General features: G+C 35.4%; 3 protein-coding genes and 1 long non-coding RNA gene across 4 annotated transcripts; 2 read left to right on the forward strand and 2 right to left on the reverse strand.

Annotated features, from left to right (window-relative positions):
• Positions 1–266: 266 nt before the first annotated feature.
• Positions 267–809, reverse strand: LOC131622912 (uncharacterized). The gene has a single exon (XM_058893922.1). The coding sequence runs from the start codon at positions 665–667 to the stop codon at positions 521–523; it is 147 nt and encodes a 48-aa protein (XP_058749905.1). The 5' UTR covers positions 668–809; the 3' UTR covers positions 267–520.
• A 12895-nt stretch (positions 810–13704) lies between these two features.
• Positions 13705–14525, forward strand: LOC131622913 (uncharacterized). Its single transcript, XR_009290040.1, has 2 exons — positions 13705–13761; positions 13958–14525. It is a non-coding gene; the product is annotated as an uncharacterized LOC131622913 (long non-coding RNA).
• A 3373-nt stretch (positions 14526–17898) lies between these two features.
• LOC131622868 (uncharacterized) lies at positions 17899–20434 on the reverse strand. Its single transcript, XM_058893888.1, has 2 exons — positions 18814–20434; positions 17899–18731 (listed from the first exon to the last, which is right to left on the reverse strand). The coding sequence occupies exons 1-2, from the start codon at positions 20432–20434 to the stop codon at positions 17899–17901; spliced, it is 2454 nt and encodes an 817-aa protein (XP_058749871.1).
• A 564-nt stretch (positions 20435–20998) lies between these two features.
• Positions 20999–22254, forward strand: LOC131622869 (protein MAIN-LIKE 2-like). The gene is made up of 4 exons (XM_058893889.1): positions 20999–21061; positions 21156–21865; positions 21943–22033; positions 22111–22254. The coding sequence occupies exons 1-4, from the start codon at positions 20999–21001 to the stop codon at positions 22252–22254; spliced, it is 1008 nt and encodes a 335-aa protein (XP_058749872.1).
• Positions 22255–22596: the final 342 nt, after the last annotated feature.

Raw genomic sequence — 22596 nt, forward strand, 5'->3', positions numbered from 1 at the left:
GTTATTCTCAAGATTTAGGATCGAATCCATCTAAACTAGAATTCTGCTGCGTACAAACAATCCATGTGTTGGGTCATATCTATACTCTGGCTTTAAACGGAACCTTCAGAGGTGTCGGTAACCAAGCTTTTACATGATCAATATTAATATAAATAATCATTGCATAACCCATCAACCCAATGCTCAGTGCTTAAATCACTAAACAAAATGCTTAAATCAGCAAATCAACCACCTAATCAAATTTGAAGTACTAACAAGTCAAGAGCTGAGAAACAAAGGATTGTGTTTGTTATTAAATTGACCAGAAAACCTCGTAAGAACAAGAATCTAAAATGCTATAACAAAACAACTTAAACAATTTACCCCAAATAACAAACATATCCATCACTAACCTAAAACACAATTTCCACCATGAAACAAACTAATCACACAAACCCAATACATGAAAAAAAGCCTAGATTCAAGGGTAATTGAAGCATACCCATCTTGGAGAAAGGCAAAAAAGATCATGATTGATGAATCAACCAACATGGAAGGGACCAATATCACCAGAACGAAGAGAAGAAGCAAACTCATCAGCAACAGTTATGCAAGAAACGATCCAACCAGTGAGAGCTATCCAAGTCATCTTTGCGATGTAGAGAGCAGCGTTGAGAGCCATTGCCATGGAAGTCGAATGGTTTCAAAGAAGAAGAGGAAGATGTAGGGTAGTAGTCATGATTCAAGAACATGTCCTTCTATGGAGGAAAGTAGTTGTGTGGGTTCTGGTCAATTTATTTCGCATACCCTTCTTAATATTATTACTTCCTCATTTTCATTATTATTATTATGATTATTATTAGACAAACTCTTAATCCATCCCTTGGTTTCTTAGGCACCACATATCTTTTAAAAAATGCTGTTGTTTTTGGAATTGTGTCTCCTGATGATTTTTTTTTAAAGTACATTTGTTCCGTAGATGTATCTACCGAAATGTTTCCAGTTATGCACCTTCAGAACAATTTGATGTTAACTCGCGCTAAACTCTTCTCTCCTCTCATTCTCACTGTTTTTCATATTCCAACTCTCTCAAACTCTCTCGAAACTCAAAAATCAATCTTCCACCAAACATCATTGTTTTTTCTCGAGTTCGACAAGAAACATCAACATCAACGATCAACACACACCAACTTGTTCAAAGCTTAATACAATAGGTAAGTTTTCGAGTTTCCGAGTTATTTTTTGTAATAGAGTTAGAATGTAATTTTAAGTGTAGGATTCATTAGATAGTTTTAGAAACATAATTTAGAGAGTATTTTTTTTATGTGTAAAACGGACGATCATGTCAACAAAAAGGGGTTTTCAATGGTTAAAACAGTGGCAGACGCCATTGTTGCGTTTTGGAGCTTCATAACGTTTTATATGTGCATCTACGAAAATATAAATCGTTAGGGTAGTTCCGTAGATGCAGCTCCGGAACAAATCCATTTTTGAGAAAGCTGGGTGCTTCCGTAGGTGTATATACGAAAGCTTTCCATAGTTGCATCTACGGAGTTAAAATTATTATTTTTTATTTTCCTTATGTTTTTTAAATTAAATTGTATCTGATTCGACTTTATTTAATATAATGCAGATATTAGGGCTGACGAGATAGACCGACTCATATCTGGGAGAGTTGCACAACATGCCTCAGTGCGACGTGCACGGAGTCAGATAATCTCACAGGTAACTGACACTCCTGTTCTAGTAGAGGGGACAGTTGAAGCCACATCGCAGACTACTCTGCAACATAGTGGACATATACATCACATGCGCCCTCCATTCACAGACGTCATCAAGATATTTCTGCTCCTCATGTGCCACCTTCAGCCGATGTTGCATCTCCTGGTGGTGTTGGTTCTCCTGTTCCCCCTCATGGTGGTGTTGACCCATTGCATGAGGATGCTGATGCGCCTGAAGCTTACCCATGGGTCCCTCCGATTTATCCATGTTGATAGGTTACGCTGATCATACCGCTAGACATGTCTGGAATAGAGAGGTAAGATTGCTTTGACTTAGTACTTTTTGTCCTCATTGGAATTTTTTTTATTTCTAACATTACTTATTAACATTGTTTTCTTTGGAAATTTTCAGGATATGGCTTCCTAGAAGTTTTATAACCACAGGCAGAAGATTTTATCTCTAGAGCAACATGCGGAGCCACGGTTTGAGGATGTCCTCACAACATCTGATGTGGCTGACCTATGTCATATTGGATACTTCACTATACACAACAGAATGCTCATGGCATTTGTAGAGAGATGACAGATGACACTCAGACACGTTCTCATTCCATCTGTCTCATGGTGAAGTTACTATTACTTTGGACGACGTCTCATGCCTACTGCATATACCTATCTGGGGTATCCTCCTCAGTCACGGTAGGATGACAAAGGAGGAAGCAAAAGAGGTTATGATTGAGGAGCTTGGAGCTGATCCGCTTGAGGAGGTGGATAAGACCTGCGGCGTGCACGTGAGGTTTTCCTTCTTGACGCGAAGATATGATGAAGAACTACTAGCGACATCACACGATGTTGGTGACCCAGTTGAGGTGGAGATACACAGACATCGTGTGCTTATGTGTTGCTTCCTATTTTTGATCGTCACTCTGTTATTTGGGAACATGAGCTCCATGAATACGGATGTCGCTTACCTGAGGTACTTTTTGGATCCCGCACGGATCCATGAGTATAACTGGGGGAGGCAACGCTGGCGTTGAACTTCTTGAGACTGGGAGAGATATGTTTGTAGAAGGCAATGACTGTGGCACGAATTTGTTCACTACTAATGGTAACAATCTTATATCCTTTTAATTTTTCTCAAAGTTGTTCATTCTATATTTGTGATAATGTTTTATCCCCGTGTCTTTTATTTTCATTTTTGAATTGGATAGTACAACACTTCCCCATGTTATTAATTGGGGAGAGGTCGACGGCTACAATGAGGCCATTCCACATGCTCGTGCCTTCATCCCTCTCAGAGGGAACTAGGCGCCAGAGCCTTATAGAGTATATATAGACCGCGTGGTTGTAGAGGACATTCGTTATGACTGCTACGCTGGTCACCGTGAGACGCATATGTGGGATGTCATTGCATTATATTATAGATGGTTGGCATGTAGTTTTACCACCACTGTTCGCTATCTTCCGGAGCGCGTCATGCAGAAGTTCGGCTACTGTTAGGCGTTACCTCTCCACCCTTCTGTCTCCGCTCCTATTGGGGTGACCCATCGAAAAATAGATGAGGCCATTGTAGAATGTGAGCATCACATGGTTTTAGACGACGCTCGGAAGACCAGAGCAGAGTCAGACTGGAGTTGCGATGCTTGGTGCATCACTTGGTACTTCATTGTGTCACACCCCTACATGGTCCCCACTGCAGTGGGATCACCGCCTAGACCAGCTCATCAGAAGATATTGTAGATGCATCAGCCTTAGTTGGACCACACTGAGGATGTGCTTCCTCGTAGTCGTGAGATACTTGAGATGGCGCAGGCAGACATTGACAGTGGTTTCTTCCCTAACGGGTCTGGTCAGAGGCGTATACTGGATGATATTATGAAGGTGGCACAGGGGGCACTGCTGTACCGTAGACAATGTGCTAAGACAGGTGGGGTAGTTGATGGTAGAGGAAAAGGAGTCGGCAGACGAGGTGGTGGACGTAGAGGAGGATGAGAGGTTGAGAATGTTGTCCGACACGCATGTGGTCGTGCTGATTATCTTAATGTCTGTATTTTTATTACATTGATGTACCTTATTTTGATAATGTATATGACATATTCTCCGTTGGATGATGTATTATTCGATGTACTATATACCATTGAGTTTACATTACACTAGTCTTTGTACTTCTTTGATGTACTATCATCCTTCACTCCTGATCACCCGTGTACTTATTTATTTGCATTATGATTAGGGCTTACGCCCTGTTGGTACCACATGCATTTTAGTCGATGTTGGTCTAATTGAATTTTATAACCAATGATGTGATGATGAGTTGTTTGTTGTTAAATACTTATATATTACTTGTTGATGGGTGCTTCCGCAAGTGCATGGAAATATCAAAGTAATATAAAAGATTGTCGAACTCACAGAGACTAATGTCAACCAACTATAATCTATTGTCGCTTTGTAAACCTAAGGATAATGAATGATTGATTAAGGGGAAATTAAGAACTAAAACTGAAACAAAATAAAGACTAAGATAAATATAAGAAAAGAGAGATCAGAATATGGTTCCGCGTACTTCGGGAACACTGTAACTTGTTGGCTTATAGAAATGTCAAAAAATATTTAGTAGAAAATATTAGCTTAAAGATTAACCCTCACATTCTCGTGGTTTTGAATAAAGTCACGCTCCTTAACCGTAGGATTTTTCTCTCGCTCGCCCACTTAAATCAAGAAACGCGTTTTGAAAACTAAACAAGTTCTAATTAATCCTAAAGCGCTCTCGTTGTGTTTAGGATTAGTGTCTAGTTTTATTATCTAGTTCAACCCCCACGCTCTCTCAGTGTCGGCTCAAATCTTAGTTAATTTCCCACTCTCGTGGCAAAACCATGGTAAGTAACCTCTCACTCTCATGACAAGGTTACCTAGATTAATATTAAAAACATAAACCAAAACAAAATTTAATAATAATAATTTAAGCCAACTTCGTTACCGAGTCCCGTCGGAAACGACGGTCCTCACATACCGGACTCAAAACACTTTAGCTAAACATATTACTAGATGAAAACGCATTAATCATAACAATTGCAATTACGACAAACATGGCAAATAAATTAACAATGGAAATAATAATAAAGCGATAAATATGAACCTGAAAAGGATGGAAATAAAGTGTGATGCTTGAAGTAAATATGAATTAAAAATGTTTCTATTAATGCTGGCAAGTTATACAATCCAAGAGTACAAAGTTCGTAGGCCTAATACTAATGGTGTGGTAGTTGTTTGGTGTGAGAAACTACCACTTTTACATATGATCTATGCCTAAAACATAACTAAAAATGGAAATCAGCTATGAACAAAAATGGTGGAACAAACGAGAGAGAGTTTTTTTTCTTTCAACTGCTCGCTTTTATAATAGTCCGTTGCTGTAATTTTCTTTGAGAAATCCTAGGGGGTCGTGGCTTCATGGAGCATAATACGGAAGACTCAGCTTCAAAACTGTGCGTGCATGGAATACGTGGCTGAGTTGTAAAACAAAATCTAGAAATTAACTGTGGTAAGCGGCATGAGTTGTGTGGCGAGGGGCACACCAACTTTAGTACTGTGCCGACCAGCACAGGGACTTTGCCGACTGTAGCGGTGAAATTTGTGAGACTAAAGTCATTGAATTGACTTAGCTCATGTGTTTTAAATAGAGTCGCCAGCGCGCCTTTATGTTTATGTGTTTTTATTTGAATAGAGTGGAAGGATGAGAAAAGAAAGTTTTAAAAGTGAGCTCGATAAGATATCGCATCTTAGGCCTACATACCCATTAAGTGCAGTAGGGATGCCAGAGCTTTTGTAATTCCTCTTAAAAGGAAAATAAAAGAGTTAAGCGGCAAAAATATTTTTGGGTGTTGAGCTTTAACAATACTCAACGGGTTTTTAAAATGTTAAGCTTTAACAATACTTAACAAGTTTTAATAAAAAGAGCCAAGATTTAAGAATACAAGGCAAAAGTTTAAAAAGTTGGTTGAGCTTTAACAATACAAAACCTAGAGTTGATTTGAAAAGGTTAAGATTTAACAATACAAAACCATTTTTAAAACAAGTAGGGTGCAAAGCTTTAACAATATTAAGCACAAAGATAAAAGAGATTTGGAAGAGAGAATGAGTACCTTGACAATTTTAGTCAATACCATTACCATTCCTTTGGATATTTCAACAACAACTTAAGTAATCAATCATGGATACCTCAAGTGTGTTTGTGATAACATGTGTCACAAAGTAAACAAATGATTATAACAAAGATATCAATGTAAACTCAAATGATAATAGATGGAAGGATGCCTGTGCCTTCGAATCATTTCATGTATGAATGAATATGATGGATAAATAATTATCTCATGCATATGATTAGTAAAAAAAATATATATACAATGATAATAAAGTAAAAAGGTACAAGGATGTAAATCAACAACTATATGTACAAATACAAAGAGAGAAAGATCAAAGCAACAAGTTATATTAACATAAAGCTGCTAAAGATCAAAGGTTCAAATTAGGGTTTTGAAGATTAGGGTTTTAAAACCATACCTAAATCTAATTGATTTTAAATGATTAAAGTATTATACCCTAAGGGAGAGTAAGTCTAAGGGTACATGGTATCATCAATGTGACTTTAACCTAATCCTAAAATAATTCACACAAGAATATACAAGAGTTTACTTGGTGAAAATAATGAAAGGAAATAATTTTTTAAGGATTTTTAACATATAAAAGACTTGTTTTTTATTTAATTTTGTTATGATCAAATAAATAATATTTTTGGATTTTTAAATCATATTCATAAAATAAGCAAATAAAATAAGTCGTGTGCAAAAAATAGTTTAAAAATAAATAGTTTTGATATTTTAAATAAAATATAAAAATAGTTAAAAGAAATGAAATAAAACAAGTGGAAAAAATTAGATTTGGCCCTCATAGGGTTTGAACTCATGCCCCTCACGTTACAAGCCAAAAGCATAGTCAATGGGTCACACGCTTGTGGTGATCATTAGGCCAAAGCAGAAAATAATATGTCAAGTTAAGTGGTAAGTGGTAAAAATAAAATGAAATAAATAAAAGTGTAAAAAGGGTGGATCGAAACCACGCCCCTATGCACACACTTCACATACACACACACAACCAACTGAGCTACACGATTAAGTCATTAAACATATGCCTATCATTAAAACTAAAATATACTCAAGTCTGAAAATTTGAAAACCAACTTCATCTTCTTCGTTGAACACACAACAACAACATCAATTTCAAAAAATCAATCTTCCCCATAACTCAACCATTTTAAAAGATTCAAACATGGAAATTACTCAGAATCCTAACATGAATTCAACCATGTAACATTTGTTCATTTATTCAAACTAAAACTCATGAATTTTTGGGAGCAGAGTTTGAACCTTAAAATTTCAAAATCAAATTAAACAATCTACATTTTGAATAAATTAATAAGAACAGAGGGCTTTTGATCCTTGAACAATTATAAACACAATGGTATTGTGTTAGTGATTTGGATAGCTTCCTTGTACATCTGGGAAGCTAAATGGAAGCTTACTTGAGCTTGAACAAGCCTCGATCTAAGAACCTGATAGCACCTACAAAACAAGAAATTTAAAATGGAGAACTTGATTCTAGATGTTACATTTATGGATTAATAGTTTGGATAGCTTTTATATGAGATATAGAAGGTATCTGGATTGAAAGATTGGACAATGTTTGGACCATGGATGAGTTTGGTGTTTAAGGCTCAAGAACACTAAAAAATGGAGGCTTAATGGTGATTATGGATTTGAGATATTTTTTAGGGTGGTGATTATGATAGACGGCTTCTAAATGATGTTTAGAAGCTATTTGGATGTTTGTTAGACACTCATAAACTCTATAACTCAAAATGGCTCTCAAAATGCAAATGGCTAAAAAATGAGAATTTCAAGTGGAGGGGTGACTTGGAGAATTCTGGTGTGTTTGATTTTAGAGGCAATGCTCTCTGTTTACAGGCCAAAATTAGGGTTTGTGGGTGAAGTAATTACAGAATTTGGAGATCATATGTTCAAGTTAGGTCACTTTGCTTGTTTGTGAAGAAATGAGAAAGTTATGGTTCCCATGGTGAAATACAAGTCCAAGCATGCTTGCAATGACTTTTCTCTGCATCATAAGAGCTTGATTGTGGTGTTTGGATTGCTTTTGGTGCAGAGAGAACAAGTTAGAGGCTCAAGGAGTGGACTTTGTGCATAAAGCTTTGCTTTTCTAAAATGGAAGTGGTGACTTTTGTACACAAATGACATGAAACTTGGATAATGCATAGAATACTTGGATCATAGCCCAAAAGCAAGTGTAATCTTCTGAATTTGGTGCCTCAAACAAGTTATAGGAGTTGTAATTCAAGAATCTTCCATTTTGAATTAGTTTTGCTTCATAACTTTCTATGGTCATGGCTTGGAAAATTAGTGTTATGGTGCTATGTTCATAAAACCATATCTCATGGCTCAAGTGTTGAAACTTCATGCTAATGGTATCTTTTAAAAGTCCTTGCTACATACTTTAATCCACTTGTTGGGAGTTTTCTCAAACTCATTTTGGATCTTAGTGAAAATTGGCCACAAAGTTAGAAGAAAACTAGGTTTTCAAGTCTTGAAAAGTTTGCTAAGTGTTGGACAGATCTTCATGAGCCCATATCTCTCGAATGATTCATTTTTTGGGAAAATTTCATATGTGACAAAGTTGTTCATTGGATCAAGATCTACAACTTTATTTTTGGAAGTTTTTCAGTTGCATACTTGAAATTTGACGTTACTTGCCCATGAAGTTATGACTAAAACACTTGAAAATACTTAGAATTTTTCTAAGTCTTGAAAATTTCCAACTTTGACTTTTGTTGACTTTTTGATTCTTGATTGATTTTATTGATTTTATTTGATAAAATAACTTGAATAATCATATGTTGATGATTTTGATATTTAAAAGTCCATAGTTGACCAAATTTCTCAAAAGTCAAAGGTTGACCTACACAATTGACTTTTCTAAATAAACTGTAATTTTGTGGATTGCAATTGAATCAGGCTCTCCTCTTAAAATAAATGATGTGAGTGAATTTAATTGAAGACCCTTGAATCATAGTTTGAGTCATGAAGCCATGTCCTGATTAAAAGTCAACTCCCTAGATGAATTAGGTCAAAACCCTAATTTGTGCACCAGATGAATTTGGAAGTTGTTGATCTTGAATTGAATCACACTTAGACTTGAATATTGATGACGATGATAATTTGATCACATGAGAATTACTTGATCTTCTTTTGATCTTCAAAACCCTGATTTGCTTAGGCCGTTTAATCAGTCCCCTATTTTGAAACAAGTAACACATAAGCAACAATATTCTTTGGTATTTTGGTTAGCAAATGATATATGCATGATGATAATGATAATGATGATGACCCTACCATTTGAAATTGGGTGGGATCTCATTGGTCAAAAATTGGGGTACAACACCGACCAACACATTACTGTGGCGAGCAACATGTTTATCTGTCATGAGTTTTCTACTACTTCTACTATTTTAGTCTATTCCTTTTGCCTTTTGCTCATTTATTCGTTGTTTCTTCCTCTTCTTCACATTTAGGTTCTTAGTTAGCATATACCTGAAATGCAATAGTAATACTGGTATAATATAACATAATTAAATAAAAACGGTAAAATAATTCATGTGAATCCAGTCAAATAAATGATATAATTTTGTGTTATCTATGACGAATGATGTTTTTGTGAATTTGGTGAAATGTGTACGACTTTATTCTTCATATACTTATTATCATATGTTTCTTTATATTGTTATGATATCTCACCCCTTCTGTTTGAATGTTACCCTTATGTTGGTAAAGTGCGGGTGATCAGGAGTGAAGGATTATTACCTTAAGTTAGTTCGAGTCGGTGTCGTTGCTCTGATACGTAATACTAAGGGGATGAACGTTTATTTGTTTTCTTTGTTGGATTTTGAATAATTGTTGAGGCCATCTCAAATATTGATGTTGGCTATTTTTAAATTAAATTGTCATGTTGGTTTTTAATTGAATTATGAATATTTTCCGCTGCGTAATAAAAGATGTTTTGAAGATTTTGTTGTTTTGATCGGTTCATCCGACTTAAATGTGTTATGTATTCGTTAATAATTGTGAGCAAATGTTTAAGTTTTGAAGAATGTGACATCCTAGATTTTTGATGGATTATATAAATGAAATTTTTCACTCTGATCTTATTATTATTCGCCGAGGTAAACTAGGGTGTTACACATTGTTTGTGATTCGAATGAAGAATCTGATTCGTAAAAAGAAGATAAACTAAATACAATTCATTCTCATTTTATTTCTGGTGGTTTTGTGCATAAGGAAAAACCTCCTTCTAAACTCAAGGAAAAACCAATAGCTACACACTGTCGTTTTAATTCTTGCAAATATGATTATTCTGATCCTAAACCCAAAATTGTCAAAAACTCTGGGAACACTAACAAGAAAGGACCCAAGAAGTTGTGGGTACCTAATAATATAATCTATGTCTCAGATATCCTTAGCAGCATAGATAAGACATTAATTATGATACGTAGACTCTGGCTACTCGCTACACGTGACGGAAAGAACGCATATGTTCCATATCCTGAAACTTAAGCATGGAGGCATCATAAGTTTCAGAGGTGATTAGAAAGGGATGATCACAGGCTCCAGAACAATTGTTTGATTCTAAAGCACAAAAGTGTATTATGTTAGGATACTTTGAATGCTCAATAGGCTATAGAGTATACAAAACTAAAACACGTATTTTTGAAGAATCAATTCTTGTTAGATTCGATGATAAGCTTAACTCTGAAAAGTCAAAGCTAGTTAAAAAGTGTACAGATCTGAAGATTACCTACTTAGGCTCTCAAGGTAATGAAGTTGCTTCACAAGAACAAGATACAAAAGAACTCTGAAGATGCTCAACCAGAAGTTGTTGAAGCTCAGACTCCTCTGAGGAAGCACAGACAAAGATCTTCACATTTTGAATAATTGATTCTAGTTGACAGGATTAAACCTATCAGAACTAGATCCTCATTCAAACCTTCTTAAGAGATGTTTCTAGGTTTGGTGCCCCTCATAGAACCTACATCTGTTGATGAAGCGCTTTTGAACATAGAATGGATTCTAGAAATGCAAGAAGAACTCAATCAATTCTCAATTAATGATGTGTGGGATCTTGAGCGTAGATCTAAAAGGACTCATGTGATTGGAACCAAGTGGGTTTTCAGAAATAAGCTCAACGAAAAAGGAGAAGTTCTAAGAAACAAGGCTCGACTGGTTGCACAAGGTTATAGTCAGCAAGAAGGGATTGACTATACAAAAACCTTTGCACCAGTTGTTAGGTTAGAGTCTATTTGTCTCTTAATTTTGTTTGTTGTTAATCATAACATCATCTTGTATCAGATGTATGTACAAATGAGTTAGTGGATCATTTTCGTTCTCCTTTTCCTTGCTAAATGATCCACCATCAATAAGAGAGATGGCAAGGTAAGAGAATTATCTTAGAGTCGGCAGATCTATGGTGACTTCAACAAGTGGATCAGATACCATCGTCTTCTTTAGAGCGAGATCCCAGTAACGATTTGTTACTTTGGGATCAAAGAAGTTGATCATGAAATTTCATGAGAATCAGATGTCAATTCCTTCAGACGTCACCATTGTTCCGTACGTAAACTAGAAATTAATGGAGATCGAATGTACTTTAAATCTGATGCGGTGGACTGAGTTTTAGATACGTTAGAACTAGCGCGGGCATACAAGGTTAGTACTTTAACACTCAAATCAATGAATGAATGAGAAAGTAGTTTTAGTGTATTAATGAGAGGATACCTTAAATGGAGTGTGTTGGACTTTATATAGCGTAGGCTATTAGAGTCCTCCACATGTGATCAGATGCCTCACGCGGGGCCGTCTAATTATTTCTAATTAGGGGTGGAAAAAGGGCAAGCCCGTTCCGTTTAGTCTCGCTCCTCAAAAGCCCGCAAAAATGGGCGGGGGGCATACGTAAGGATGCAGGCCTAAAACCTTGACTCGTCCCGCACTAAAAGTGTGGGTGGGGCAAGCCCGTGGACACCGTGTTTTTTAGGCCGAAGAATACAAGATTTCATGTAAATGCATGTGCCTGCAAAAGCCAGCATAAAAAACGGGGCGGCATGGAACACTCACATTAAAGGAGCTGACCTAAACCTTTGGCCTGCCCCGCACTAAAGTGTGGACATGTCCAATAGGCTAGATCCGCTTTGTCACCCCTATTTTTGATTATGGACGATCCTCTAAGGGCGAGGATGTCTCCTAGTTATGAGCACCTTGAGTCTTCAATGTCTAGATACACTCATTCCTGAATTGGACCTATCATGATTGAACTTTATTGCCTTTGACTTTGTGATCAGTCTAAAAAAATAATGTTTGACACATATCAAATTGAGGGAGAGTGTTAAAACACCACACTAATTAACTCTTATTTGTTAGTAAGTTATTTTATTATTATATTTTGAGTGAAAGTCAATTTTAGTGCCTCACAAAAACGGCTAAGGTCTCATTAATTTCTGAGAGAAAAAAATTTATATTAAATCTCTTACAACATTTAACCGAGTCATGTTAGTCCCTCGACTAATTATTTATTCAAACGGTTTTTTCTTACTTTTGAATCGTGACTGGACTGCCAGTGAAGACTCGTTTTAGTCTCTCACAAAAAAGAGAGAGTCCAAATTAGTCCTTGAGAAAAAAAATCCATATTTAATCCCTTACAAAATTTAACTGAGCTATGTTAGTCCCTGTTTTAATATTTCTTTTTCAAACGATTTTTTCCTATTTTTAAACCGTGATTGGACTACTATTTTACGACTGTTGATTTAAAATTATTTATGAAGGGATTGTAGATAAATCATCGTGATACCACGGTGTTCTTTTTTTTGTTGGGCTTATTATCAAGCTTATGGGTGGGTGACTACAATTTTTCTTGTTATGTATTCTTGTGTATTAGGTGGTGTTATTATTTCAGTTGTTAATGATCTTTTAGGAAGATTTAGTTCTGCTACTGGAGTGATTTAGGCTAATTTCTTACTTTTGTAAATTATACTTGTGGCAAAAATAATACACATGGTATGTTGGAAGAAAATTGGTTTATACCATATTCCTTAGGTTTTGATGATATCAACATATTTAATGAACAATTAAGTATACTAACACGTGTTCAAGTATGCAGGATAATTAGTCAAAAAAATTTACCGAGCTTTGACTTTGATTGGAACATATAAAGAGAAGCTTGAGACTCGGATTATGAAAGATCAGAATGACTCAAATTTTGAATGATAAGATTCTTATGTGTAACCTAACTTCTGGTGGAAACTCAGACTCTGAAGACCATGTGCAAAGAACTTAACCTTTGGCCCGCACTCAATTTCTGAAAGCAGGTCTATCTTGTCAAGTCCAGTCACCGTTTACAAATAGGAAAAAATCGTTTGAAAAAAATATTAAAAGAGAGACTAACATGGCTCAATTAAATTTTGTAAGGGATTTAACTAAGAATTTATTTTTATGGACTAATTTTGACTCTTTTTTTGTGAGGGACTAAGATGAGTTTTTATTTTCAGTTCAGTCACAGTTCAAAAAGTAAGAAAAAATCTATTTATAAAAAATATTAGTAGAGAGACTCACATACCTTGGTTAAATTTTGTAAAAAAATTAATAGGAATTTTTTTCTCATAGACTAATCTAACATTTTTGTGAGGGACTAAAATGGACATTCAATTTTATATTTTTAATTAGTTATTTCTTTGCATTGGATAATTTTAATTAGATTTGATAAGATTTGGTTCCGAATAGTTTTGTCTTTTATGCGTATAATGCATTTAATAGTATAATTGTCATATGTCAACGACATCAATTGAAAACAAATATATACTCCAATAATCTTTTCTTTATTTATATGTGATTGACTCAAAACGTGTATATTTTGTAATGCATTTTAAATTTCTCTTTTGTGAAGAGCACTGGTAAGATTATATTAGATTTTGATTCCGATTCCTCTTACGTGTTCGCCCTTAGAAGAGATTATTTTTAAAAAGTCACAACTTTGATTTTCATCAATCTCATTTTTTAATGTATTAAATTTTAATCATTGAATTTTTCATTTAATAATTTTGTTATAATATTTTATATTTATTTATTAATATTAATATAAAAAAATAGATTTTTCAAATTTTGGGGCTGCTGCTCCTGCCAGGCATCTGTGTGTTCTGTGCAGCAGAGATCGAAGACATTGATCATCTTTTTTTCAAATGTCCTTTCTCCAAACAAGTGTGGTCGAATATCGCTTTATGGCTGGATGTTAATTTGGTGGGTGAGCAGGGTGGATACATGCATCTGGAGCAGTTCATTTTAAGCTTGATTGGTAAGATGCCAAAGCAGAAAGTGTGTTTGGTTTGGTTAACAACAGTTTGGTCTATTTGGAATGCAAGAAACAACTTCATGTTCAACAATGAGGATGTTGTTCTAGATGAAGTTATAGTTAATATTAAAGTGGTTTCTTGGATTTGGTTAGTGATAGGTTCTAAGACAGGAAATTGTAATCCATTATTTTTCTGGTTTCAAGCACCTTTAGATATACTAAAAGGTGCCTAATTTTTCTGCTTAACTCTGTAATGGCTTTTGGGTTGTTGGTACTGCTAGTACCTCTCCCAGCTTATTAATTAATTTGGCTTATCAAAAAAAAATATTTTAAAATTAAAAATATATTTTAATTGCATATTTTTTATTACTTGATGGTATAAAAATATTTTATACTATTTATGCATTTTTTCTCTATTAATATAAATAATTTATATTAATTTTATTCACGCTGTAATCTCAACAATGGCAGCGTCGTAAATTACATAATTTTGAAAGCAACTGCGACAACAACATCTATTTTAAAAAACTTTACTCTTTATTTTGTACAAGTTACATAATGAAAACATGTATAAATTACAATTAAACTTAAAAAAAATTTACCTTCAAATATAATCAATTTTAAAAAGAAAAATCAATTATATTCTAAAAAAATGAAATTTCTACGAATATAAAATTGATTTTAAGTGCTCTAACCATGAAATTAAATATACACTTAATTAATTTATTCAAAATTAATTTTTCATTGCATAAGGTGATTTTTGTTTCTTCATTTTCTCAACTTAACTTTTGCATTGTATTTTAATTGGAGAAAAAATCACGACCGTTAATTGTTACAACACATAATATACTCTTAAATATTCCAGACCCCCAATACACCCCCTCCCTCCAAAACAAATATTTAACTACATATCACCACACTCTAATACAAGAGCATAAGAGAACAAAGAAAATCAAATACAAGCTTAAAGTGTTTTATATTTAACTACATCTCACAACACTCTAATACAAGAGCATAAGAGAACAAAAAAAGTCAAATACAAGTTTAAAGTGTTTTTGACTGGTGCATCTTGTAAAGAAAAACTTGAATCCTATATATAGCCTTAGACTCCCTATTCCTTCACAAAAATAAACGATGTGAGACTTCTTCAATATATATATTTTCAACCAAACCCCAACAATCTCTAACTTGATTGAAAATAATACATTAACTTTTATCGTCTTTACCGACAATCATACTCCACCATAAAGTGTATCACCATGCATATTTTTAATCAATCTTAACAATCTCCACCTTGATTAAAAATAATACAACTTTCATTGTCTTCACCGACAATCATACTCTACTATAAAGAGTATAGTCACTTGAAGCTACACCAGTCCAAGAATTTTCACATTACCTTCACCGACAATCATAGTTTTAAAAACTTTCATACTCTCGTGAAAAATATATTTCACTTGAAGATAAATCACTTCAAGAATTTCACATTGTCATCACCGACAATATACTTTATCATGAAGAATAGATTTCACTTGAAGTTAAACCACTCCAAAAATTGCCACATGCCTTAAACCAAGTTGAAAACTTACGGTGTAACTTTCTTGTTGGTAGGAAGTTCTTCAACCACCGACATAATCTTGCACCTTGTGTAACACATATTTGACTTAACTTTTCACAAGTCAAAAACAATTCTTCCATCAATTTTTTCTAACCCAAACTATATAGCGGAACTTGTGACTGCAGCTCAACAACTCTTTCACAATACCATCATTCTTTTCTGATGTGCAAGATCAGACAAAGTTGCAACTACAAAGCATACTAAGAACTTCTATTCTCAGATCGAATCAAAAGCTCTGATACCAGTTGTTGAAGAGTCCGGGAGAGTCGGGAGCACCAATCAGACCAATACTCCAAAACTACAAAAGACGGAGACACCACATCTCAACCAAAAACATAAGATGTTAGATAAATGAGTCTTAATTAATTTATTCAAAATTAATTTTTCATTGCATACGGTGATTTTTTTGTTTCATTTTCTCAACTTGATTTTCGCACTAGTTACCTTTGCAAAGTTATATTTTAATAAAAGTCATTTTAACTTGAATTCATTTTTAAACCAAATCAATTTTACTAATTAAATCATTAAATCTTTTTTTTTTACAACACAATCAAACACAAGCTAAACATAAAAATGCCTCACAATTGTTACCAATCAAAATTTTATAACAATGTTTATTTTACTTAAAGCGAAATCCTTTTATGCTTTAGTCCTGATTCCAGCTATATTGCTTCATACATAGCATCATTGATCTCAAATCATGTTGTTTATATATCGAAAATAACTAGTACTGACACTTTGAAAAGGACCTATATTATACTTGATTCAATCAACACAGACTTTAAGAAAGGGGAGCCTGTTTACAAAGAAAGGTAGCAGTACTATTGTTAAGAAAAGGCCCATTAGAGAATCAGAAGATGAGATTTTTTTTATGATTTTTTTACTGTCCTGCCACAAAAATGAAACAAATATACCATAATGTCACAAAGTGAAAATAAATGACCAATATGCCACATTTCCAGTTAAGGTCCGGCCACCCCTTGGACGGACGGATGAAGGCTTTTTTCTCGTAGTTTGGGTCCGGCCAGGGGTGGGCCGGACGGTAACTGGGCCCTTTTTTTTTGTTTTTTTTTGTTTTTTTTAATTGATTATAATGGTAAATATTAATTATAAAAAATTGTTTTTTTATTTTAAAAAATGAGTTAAAGGCAATAAAATACAATTAAATATAATAAAAAATATTATAATATAATTAAAATTAATTTATAATAAAAGGTTCAAAAAAAAATTAAAATATATTTAAAAAAAATACATTTGCCAATATTTATTTTAATTGAATTTAAAAATTTATTAATCATGAAAATGGTTTTTTTATTAAAAATAATGATTAAAATATAATAAAATTATGAGTAAGTCACGGGTTGGACGAACATGTGTTGGTTCGGCCAATAGATGGACGAACATTTGTGGGTTCGGCCAATAGATGGACGAACATGTGTGGGTTCGGCCAATAGATGGACGAGGGCATATATTTTATTATTATTTTTTTGCCTATAAATAAGACTGTACAACCACATTTCCAACCACATCAGTTACAATTGAAGGTATAGTGTTACTATTGGAGATGTCTTCTGAACCCCTTCCAACGTTTCCACCTATGAAGAGAGATGCAACATTATTTTTTTCAGCAACAAAGCCTCCGTTGAAGATCAAACTATGGAACACTCAAACTTTCGAGCATCTACAGAGGCACTTGATCGGATGGTTAGACGGAAACATTCTTGAGGGTGAAAAGATAAGGAAAATTGAAAGGCAGGTCACAGAGAAAGACCCAAATGGAGTAGTAACTCGTTCTTGGAGAGCCGTGAAAAATGACGCTGGTGTCCTTATGATGATGCTAGGACCACACAATATTGTGTTGATGGTTGTAATCTCTTAGAATATGTTTTAATTGTTTCCTGTGATGTCGTTTTAAGTGCTTCATGTGTGGTTGTTTTATTTGTGGCGGTCTTTATTTCGATGTCATTGAATGTTGTATTAGTAATGTGAAATGTTGTTTTAGTTATGTTCAATGTGAAATGTTGTTTTAGTCATTGATGGTTGCAAACTCAATTAAAAAAACATTATATTACATTCATAAAGCTAGTTTTAGTAAACATTAAATAAAGCTAGTTGAAGTAAACATTAAGGAGGCCTATTGGACGGGCCTGATACATTTGGACATTTACTTCGGATATGGCCTACTTCACGGCATATCCCACACATTCTCTTTTCCTTTTCCACGTCGTCCATTTCGGTTCGAATCCGAGTACTGTTAGGGCGGCCTCTTTTTTTCCTACGCATAGTTTCGTCATGACAAAGAGTAGGCCCTCTATATTGAGGCCAATTGTCTTGATGTGGGAGGATCTGGAAGCTTTGTTGGTAGACTTTAAAAACATGCTGTATCTTGAACACGTCGGGTATGTGAATGGTGTAGTCTTGGCGTATACTTTCACATGCTGCAATCACATGTGAGCAAGGCAAATGGAACGCTTGAAATTTTCCACAATCACATGTTCGCTTTCGCAGATCAACACCGTAAGTACCAGTTGGACGACCATCGTTGCGGTTTATTCTTTCGGCCACCATAAAATAGAACCTCTCCCGGTCAAACTGGTAAACATTATGACTGCTTGCTTTGTTGACTTCCTCAGTCATCCCCTTGATACACTTGTCTGTAAAAGTTTGGCCTGATGTCAACCTCTTTGTCCATTCATGTCCGCGTTGACCAAATAATGCTCCCATCCGAAAATATGTGGCCGAAAACAAAGACGCTATTGGAAGATTTCTGGTAGCCTTTAGCACAGAGTTCATTGCTTCTGCAAGGTTAGTCGTCATGTGTCCCCATCGTTGCCCTCTATCAAACGCCCTTGCCCACTTCTCCCTGGGGATATTTTCAATCCACTCCATAACATCTCTATTTGTCTGACGAATTTCGGTTCTATAGTAATTGTACGTTGACTCCGTCAATGCATATCCTGTTACAAATAATAAACATGTCAAGAAACCGACAAAGTGAATTTGAAAAATTCACTTCATAAAGATCAACCAGACTATTACCCATGTTGACGAGTTTTTTACGTAGTTCTTTGTCTCTAATCGCACGCATAAAATTTTGCGCGATATGCCTTATGCAATAGACATGTGATGACGGAGGATTTTGCCATCCATTTGCAGGATCATCATAGGCACTTTTAATCGATGGATGTCTGTCTGATATTAGGCATAGATTGGGTTGGGGTGTCACATGGATTCTTAGATTACGAAGGAAAAAACTCCAAGCATCCTTGGTTTCACCCTCGACAATAGCGAAAGCAATTGGAAAAATGTTACCATTCCCATCCTGCGCCACAGCCATCAACAATGTCCCTTTGTACCTTCCATACAACCATGTTCCGTCGACTTGAACAATTGCCTTGCAATAGGCAAAACCATGGATGCAAGGTTGAAAAGCCCAAAATAGACGATGGAATATCATCTTATCACCCAACTGACTTCCTTCGTTTGAAAATGCAGGTAAAGTTTCCAAGTCTATTATCATTCCAGGCAGATATGTTTTCATTACCAATAACCATTGTGGAAGGTCATTGTAAGATGTCTCCCAGTTTCCATACAAGGATTCTATGGCCTTTACCTTTGCAATCCACGCTTTCCTGTAAGATATATTATAACCATACTTTCCTGTTATATGAGAAATAATGAGCTTTACCTTAATTGAGGGGTCGGTGTTAACCAAATCTCTGATGCAGTGAGAGACAATATCTGATGTAAGTTGTCTATGATCTTGCGACATTGAAGTGGTTGTGCAGACATGTGGTCCACTCAACTTACCTATCATCCACTTAGAATTCTTCTTGCGAACTGATGCTCTACATTTGAATTTGCAAGTTGGATTTTTGCATTTGATGACATATCTCTTCGTATCAGATTTGTATACCCAATAATCAAGATTATTGGTGATATGCCAATGTTGAATAGCAGCAACGCACTCCTCCTTGTCTTCAAACTCCATTCCCTCATATAAATCAACATCACTGTAGTTTGTTATCTGGGAACCAAAAATTGATTCAGACGGTGCCTCTTCTAAACAGATATTTTGCATGTGATCCGGTGGGGCGTACATGCTAATCGGTCGTGCAAGTGTAGGCTGCGACGGCTCAACAGTATCAGGGTCATTGTCATCACCAAAAAGATCTTCATATTGCACTTCTTGTATTTCATCCTCACTGTACTCGTCCACCTGTTCGTCGGGTATAAATGGTTCGTTGTTTTGGGTTGGCTCTTCGTCAGTGGGTTGGCTCAAACCGTATTGATGCGAATGCGACTCTTGCGATTGGTTAATGGGAGGACTAACAATATGAACATATAGCTCCATATCGTCAAGAGGAGCAAACGAATTGTGACATTCGAACATCACTTTAACGCCATCGTCGTCCTCTATTGGTTTCATGACGTAAAAAATGATACCGCTTTCTCCATTAAACAACGGAAGTCGATAAATAATTTCACTTACAGGAAGTTGCAATTTTGTTTCGATCCGTTCCTTCAAATGCATAAAATCGGCTCTACAATGCACTTTGAAACGTTTTGTTTCGGTATTACTAAACGAAAAACCGTTGGTTAGATCGTTAATGATAACACCATTGTAATGCACTGAACAAATAATGTTTCTCTGAGCCATTGAAATGAATCTATATTTGTTCTCTGAACAAATAAATTTTCTATGTGTTTGAATGTGTGTTTGAATGTGTGTTTGAATGTGTGTTGCTATACATTTATCAGTCAAAGTGGTATTAATACTGTGCCAACCAAAGATGGACACGTAGGGAATCCACCAGGCAAAGGACGAATCATGTTTCAGTCCAACCAGGGGTTGGCCGAACCACAAGGGAGTCCGTCCAAGGGTTGGCCGAACCCAAACAAGGATAGTTGGAGTGCGTCCAAGGGTGGGACGGACGACAACTAGGCACAATTTTCGCTGCATGCATGCATGCATTTGTCCCATCAGCCATTGTGTAATCAAATCAAATAGTAAAGCATGCAATAGAGTCTAATATATGTTGGATAATAGCATGCTCCATATATTGCATGCATTACACTTATCTGTCCAATGGATTCTACAATGCATTTGCTTTTACTATAAATTCAACCTATCATTATCACTCCAAACTCATAACAGCTTCCAAATTTCATACATTACATATTCATCTGAAACACACAATTATCACTACCACAATCACATAACATGTCTGGTTTGCTTGCTTTGGGAGATAATCATCGAGGAACAAGAGAGAACGTGGCTGCATTCGTACGTATTTTAAATTTGTTACTAGTATTCTTATACGTATTTTTCACAGTTTATTGTTTTTGTATACTAACCAAATTATATATTTTTTGTATAGGATGAGTCTAAAAGGTTTAGACTACATAATCATATGTTTGATAGGGAGCCAAGTGAGGCTATCAAGCCTTACTTAGAAAGAGCCGGGTTTGGGATCGTCTCCAAAATCAACTTTAGAAGTGTTGATTCTAAACTTGTAATTGCGATGCTTGAGAGGTGGAGGCCTGAGACACACACGTTTCATTTGCCGACCGGTGAATGTACAATCACATTAGAGGATATAAATATGTTGTTTGGCCTCCGCGTAGATGGGAGAGCTGTAGTAGGTGAGACCGAAGGTCCCGATTATGCTTGTATCGATGCTTTAGGCATACAACCTTTTAGTGATAGGGTGAAGGGTTCGGTAAAATTGACATGGATACACGACGAGTTGAATGAATTAGAAAGCCATTCTCAACAAACCGAGGAGGAAAATATACTGCATGCAAAATTATATATCTTAAGTATGATTGCTGATTTATTTCCTGATAAATCTCATAATGTATTGCATTCTTCTTGGTTCAAATTTGTCAAAGATCTTGATGAATGTGGCAAATATAGTTGGGGGTCTGCGTGTTTGGCTTACCTTTACAGGGAGATGTGCAAAGCATGTCGTGTAGGATGCATGAGTGTTGCAGGCTGCTCACTCATTCTCGCTGTGTGGACTTACTATCGCATTCCACAACTTGCTCCAAGGAGTGAAATTGCTCCAACCTATCCATACGCCACTAGGTAAATTCTTTACTCTATATATTTATTTTTCCAATAAATTAACGCATAGTCCTAATTGAACTTTTTAAATATGCAAGATTTGCACAACGAGGTATGGAGTATTACTCATCTCCAAATGCTTTTCTTGATGGATATCGTTTCATTTTGGATCACATGGTCCAAGGAGATGTAAGTTATTTTCCAACCCATATACTAAATCTTTCATTTACTTGAATACGACTCTTATATTTATTTATGTCTTACAGTTTTTGTGGAGGCCTTACGAAGAATATCCTCGTCGCACTCAACGAGAAGCTAAAGCGTGGAGTGCAACTACATATATTATCTGTTTTCATATTGTGGAAATGCATCACGCCGACAGGGTTAGGCTTCAATTTGGTTTTACGTAAAACATCCCTCAACCCCCGAGGTGTCTTGGAGATCATCACTTGGTGACGAAGAATGATGTAAAGGATTGTAATTATCGAGATGTGAACATTCACGAGAACAATGAGTGGAAAGGTAGAAGAAACTTAATAATGACAGGTGAGTTGAGTACTACTTTACGCCACACCGATGATTATATGCAATGGTTAAGAAATATTCCATTGTTATATTTGTCGAAAGAAACGTATTTGGCAGACCCTCGTTATTACACCTCCTCTACATCAACCCCACAAACAACCTTTCATCAACAAATCCCACAATCATTCCAACCAACCACACAATTCCAAACAACACAACAATTCCAA

The sequence above is a fragment of the Vicia villosa genome, unplaced genomic scaffold (assembly GCF_029867415.1).
Source record: "Vicia villosa cultivar HV-30 ecotype Madison, WI unplaced genomic scaffold, Vvil1.0 ctg.000045F_1_1_1, whole genome shotgun sequence".
In the NCBI taxonomy this organism is placed as follows: Eukaryota; Viridiplantae; Streptophyta; class Magnoliopsida; order Fabales; family Fabaceae; genus Vicia; species Vicia villosa.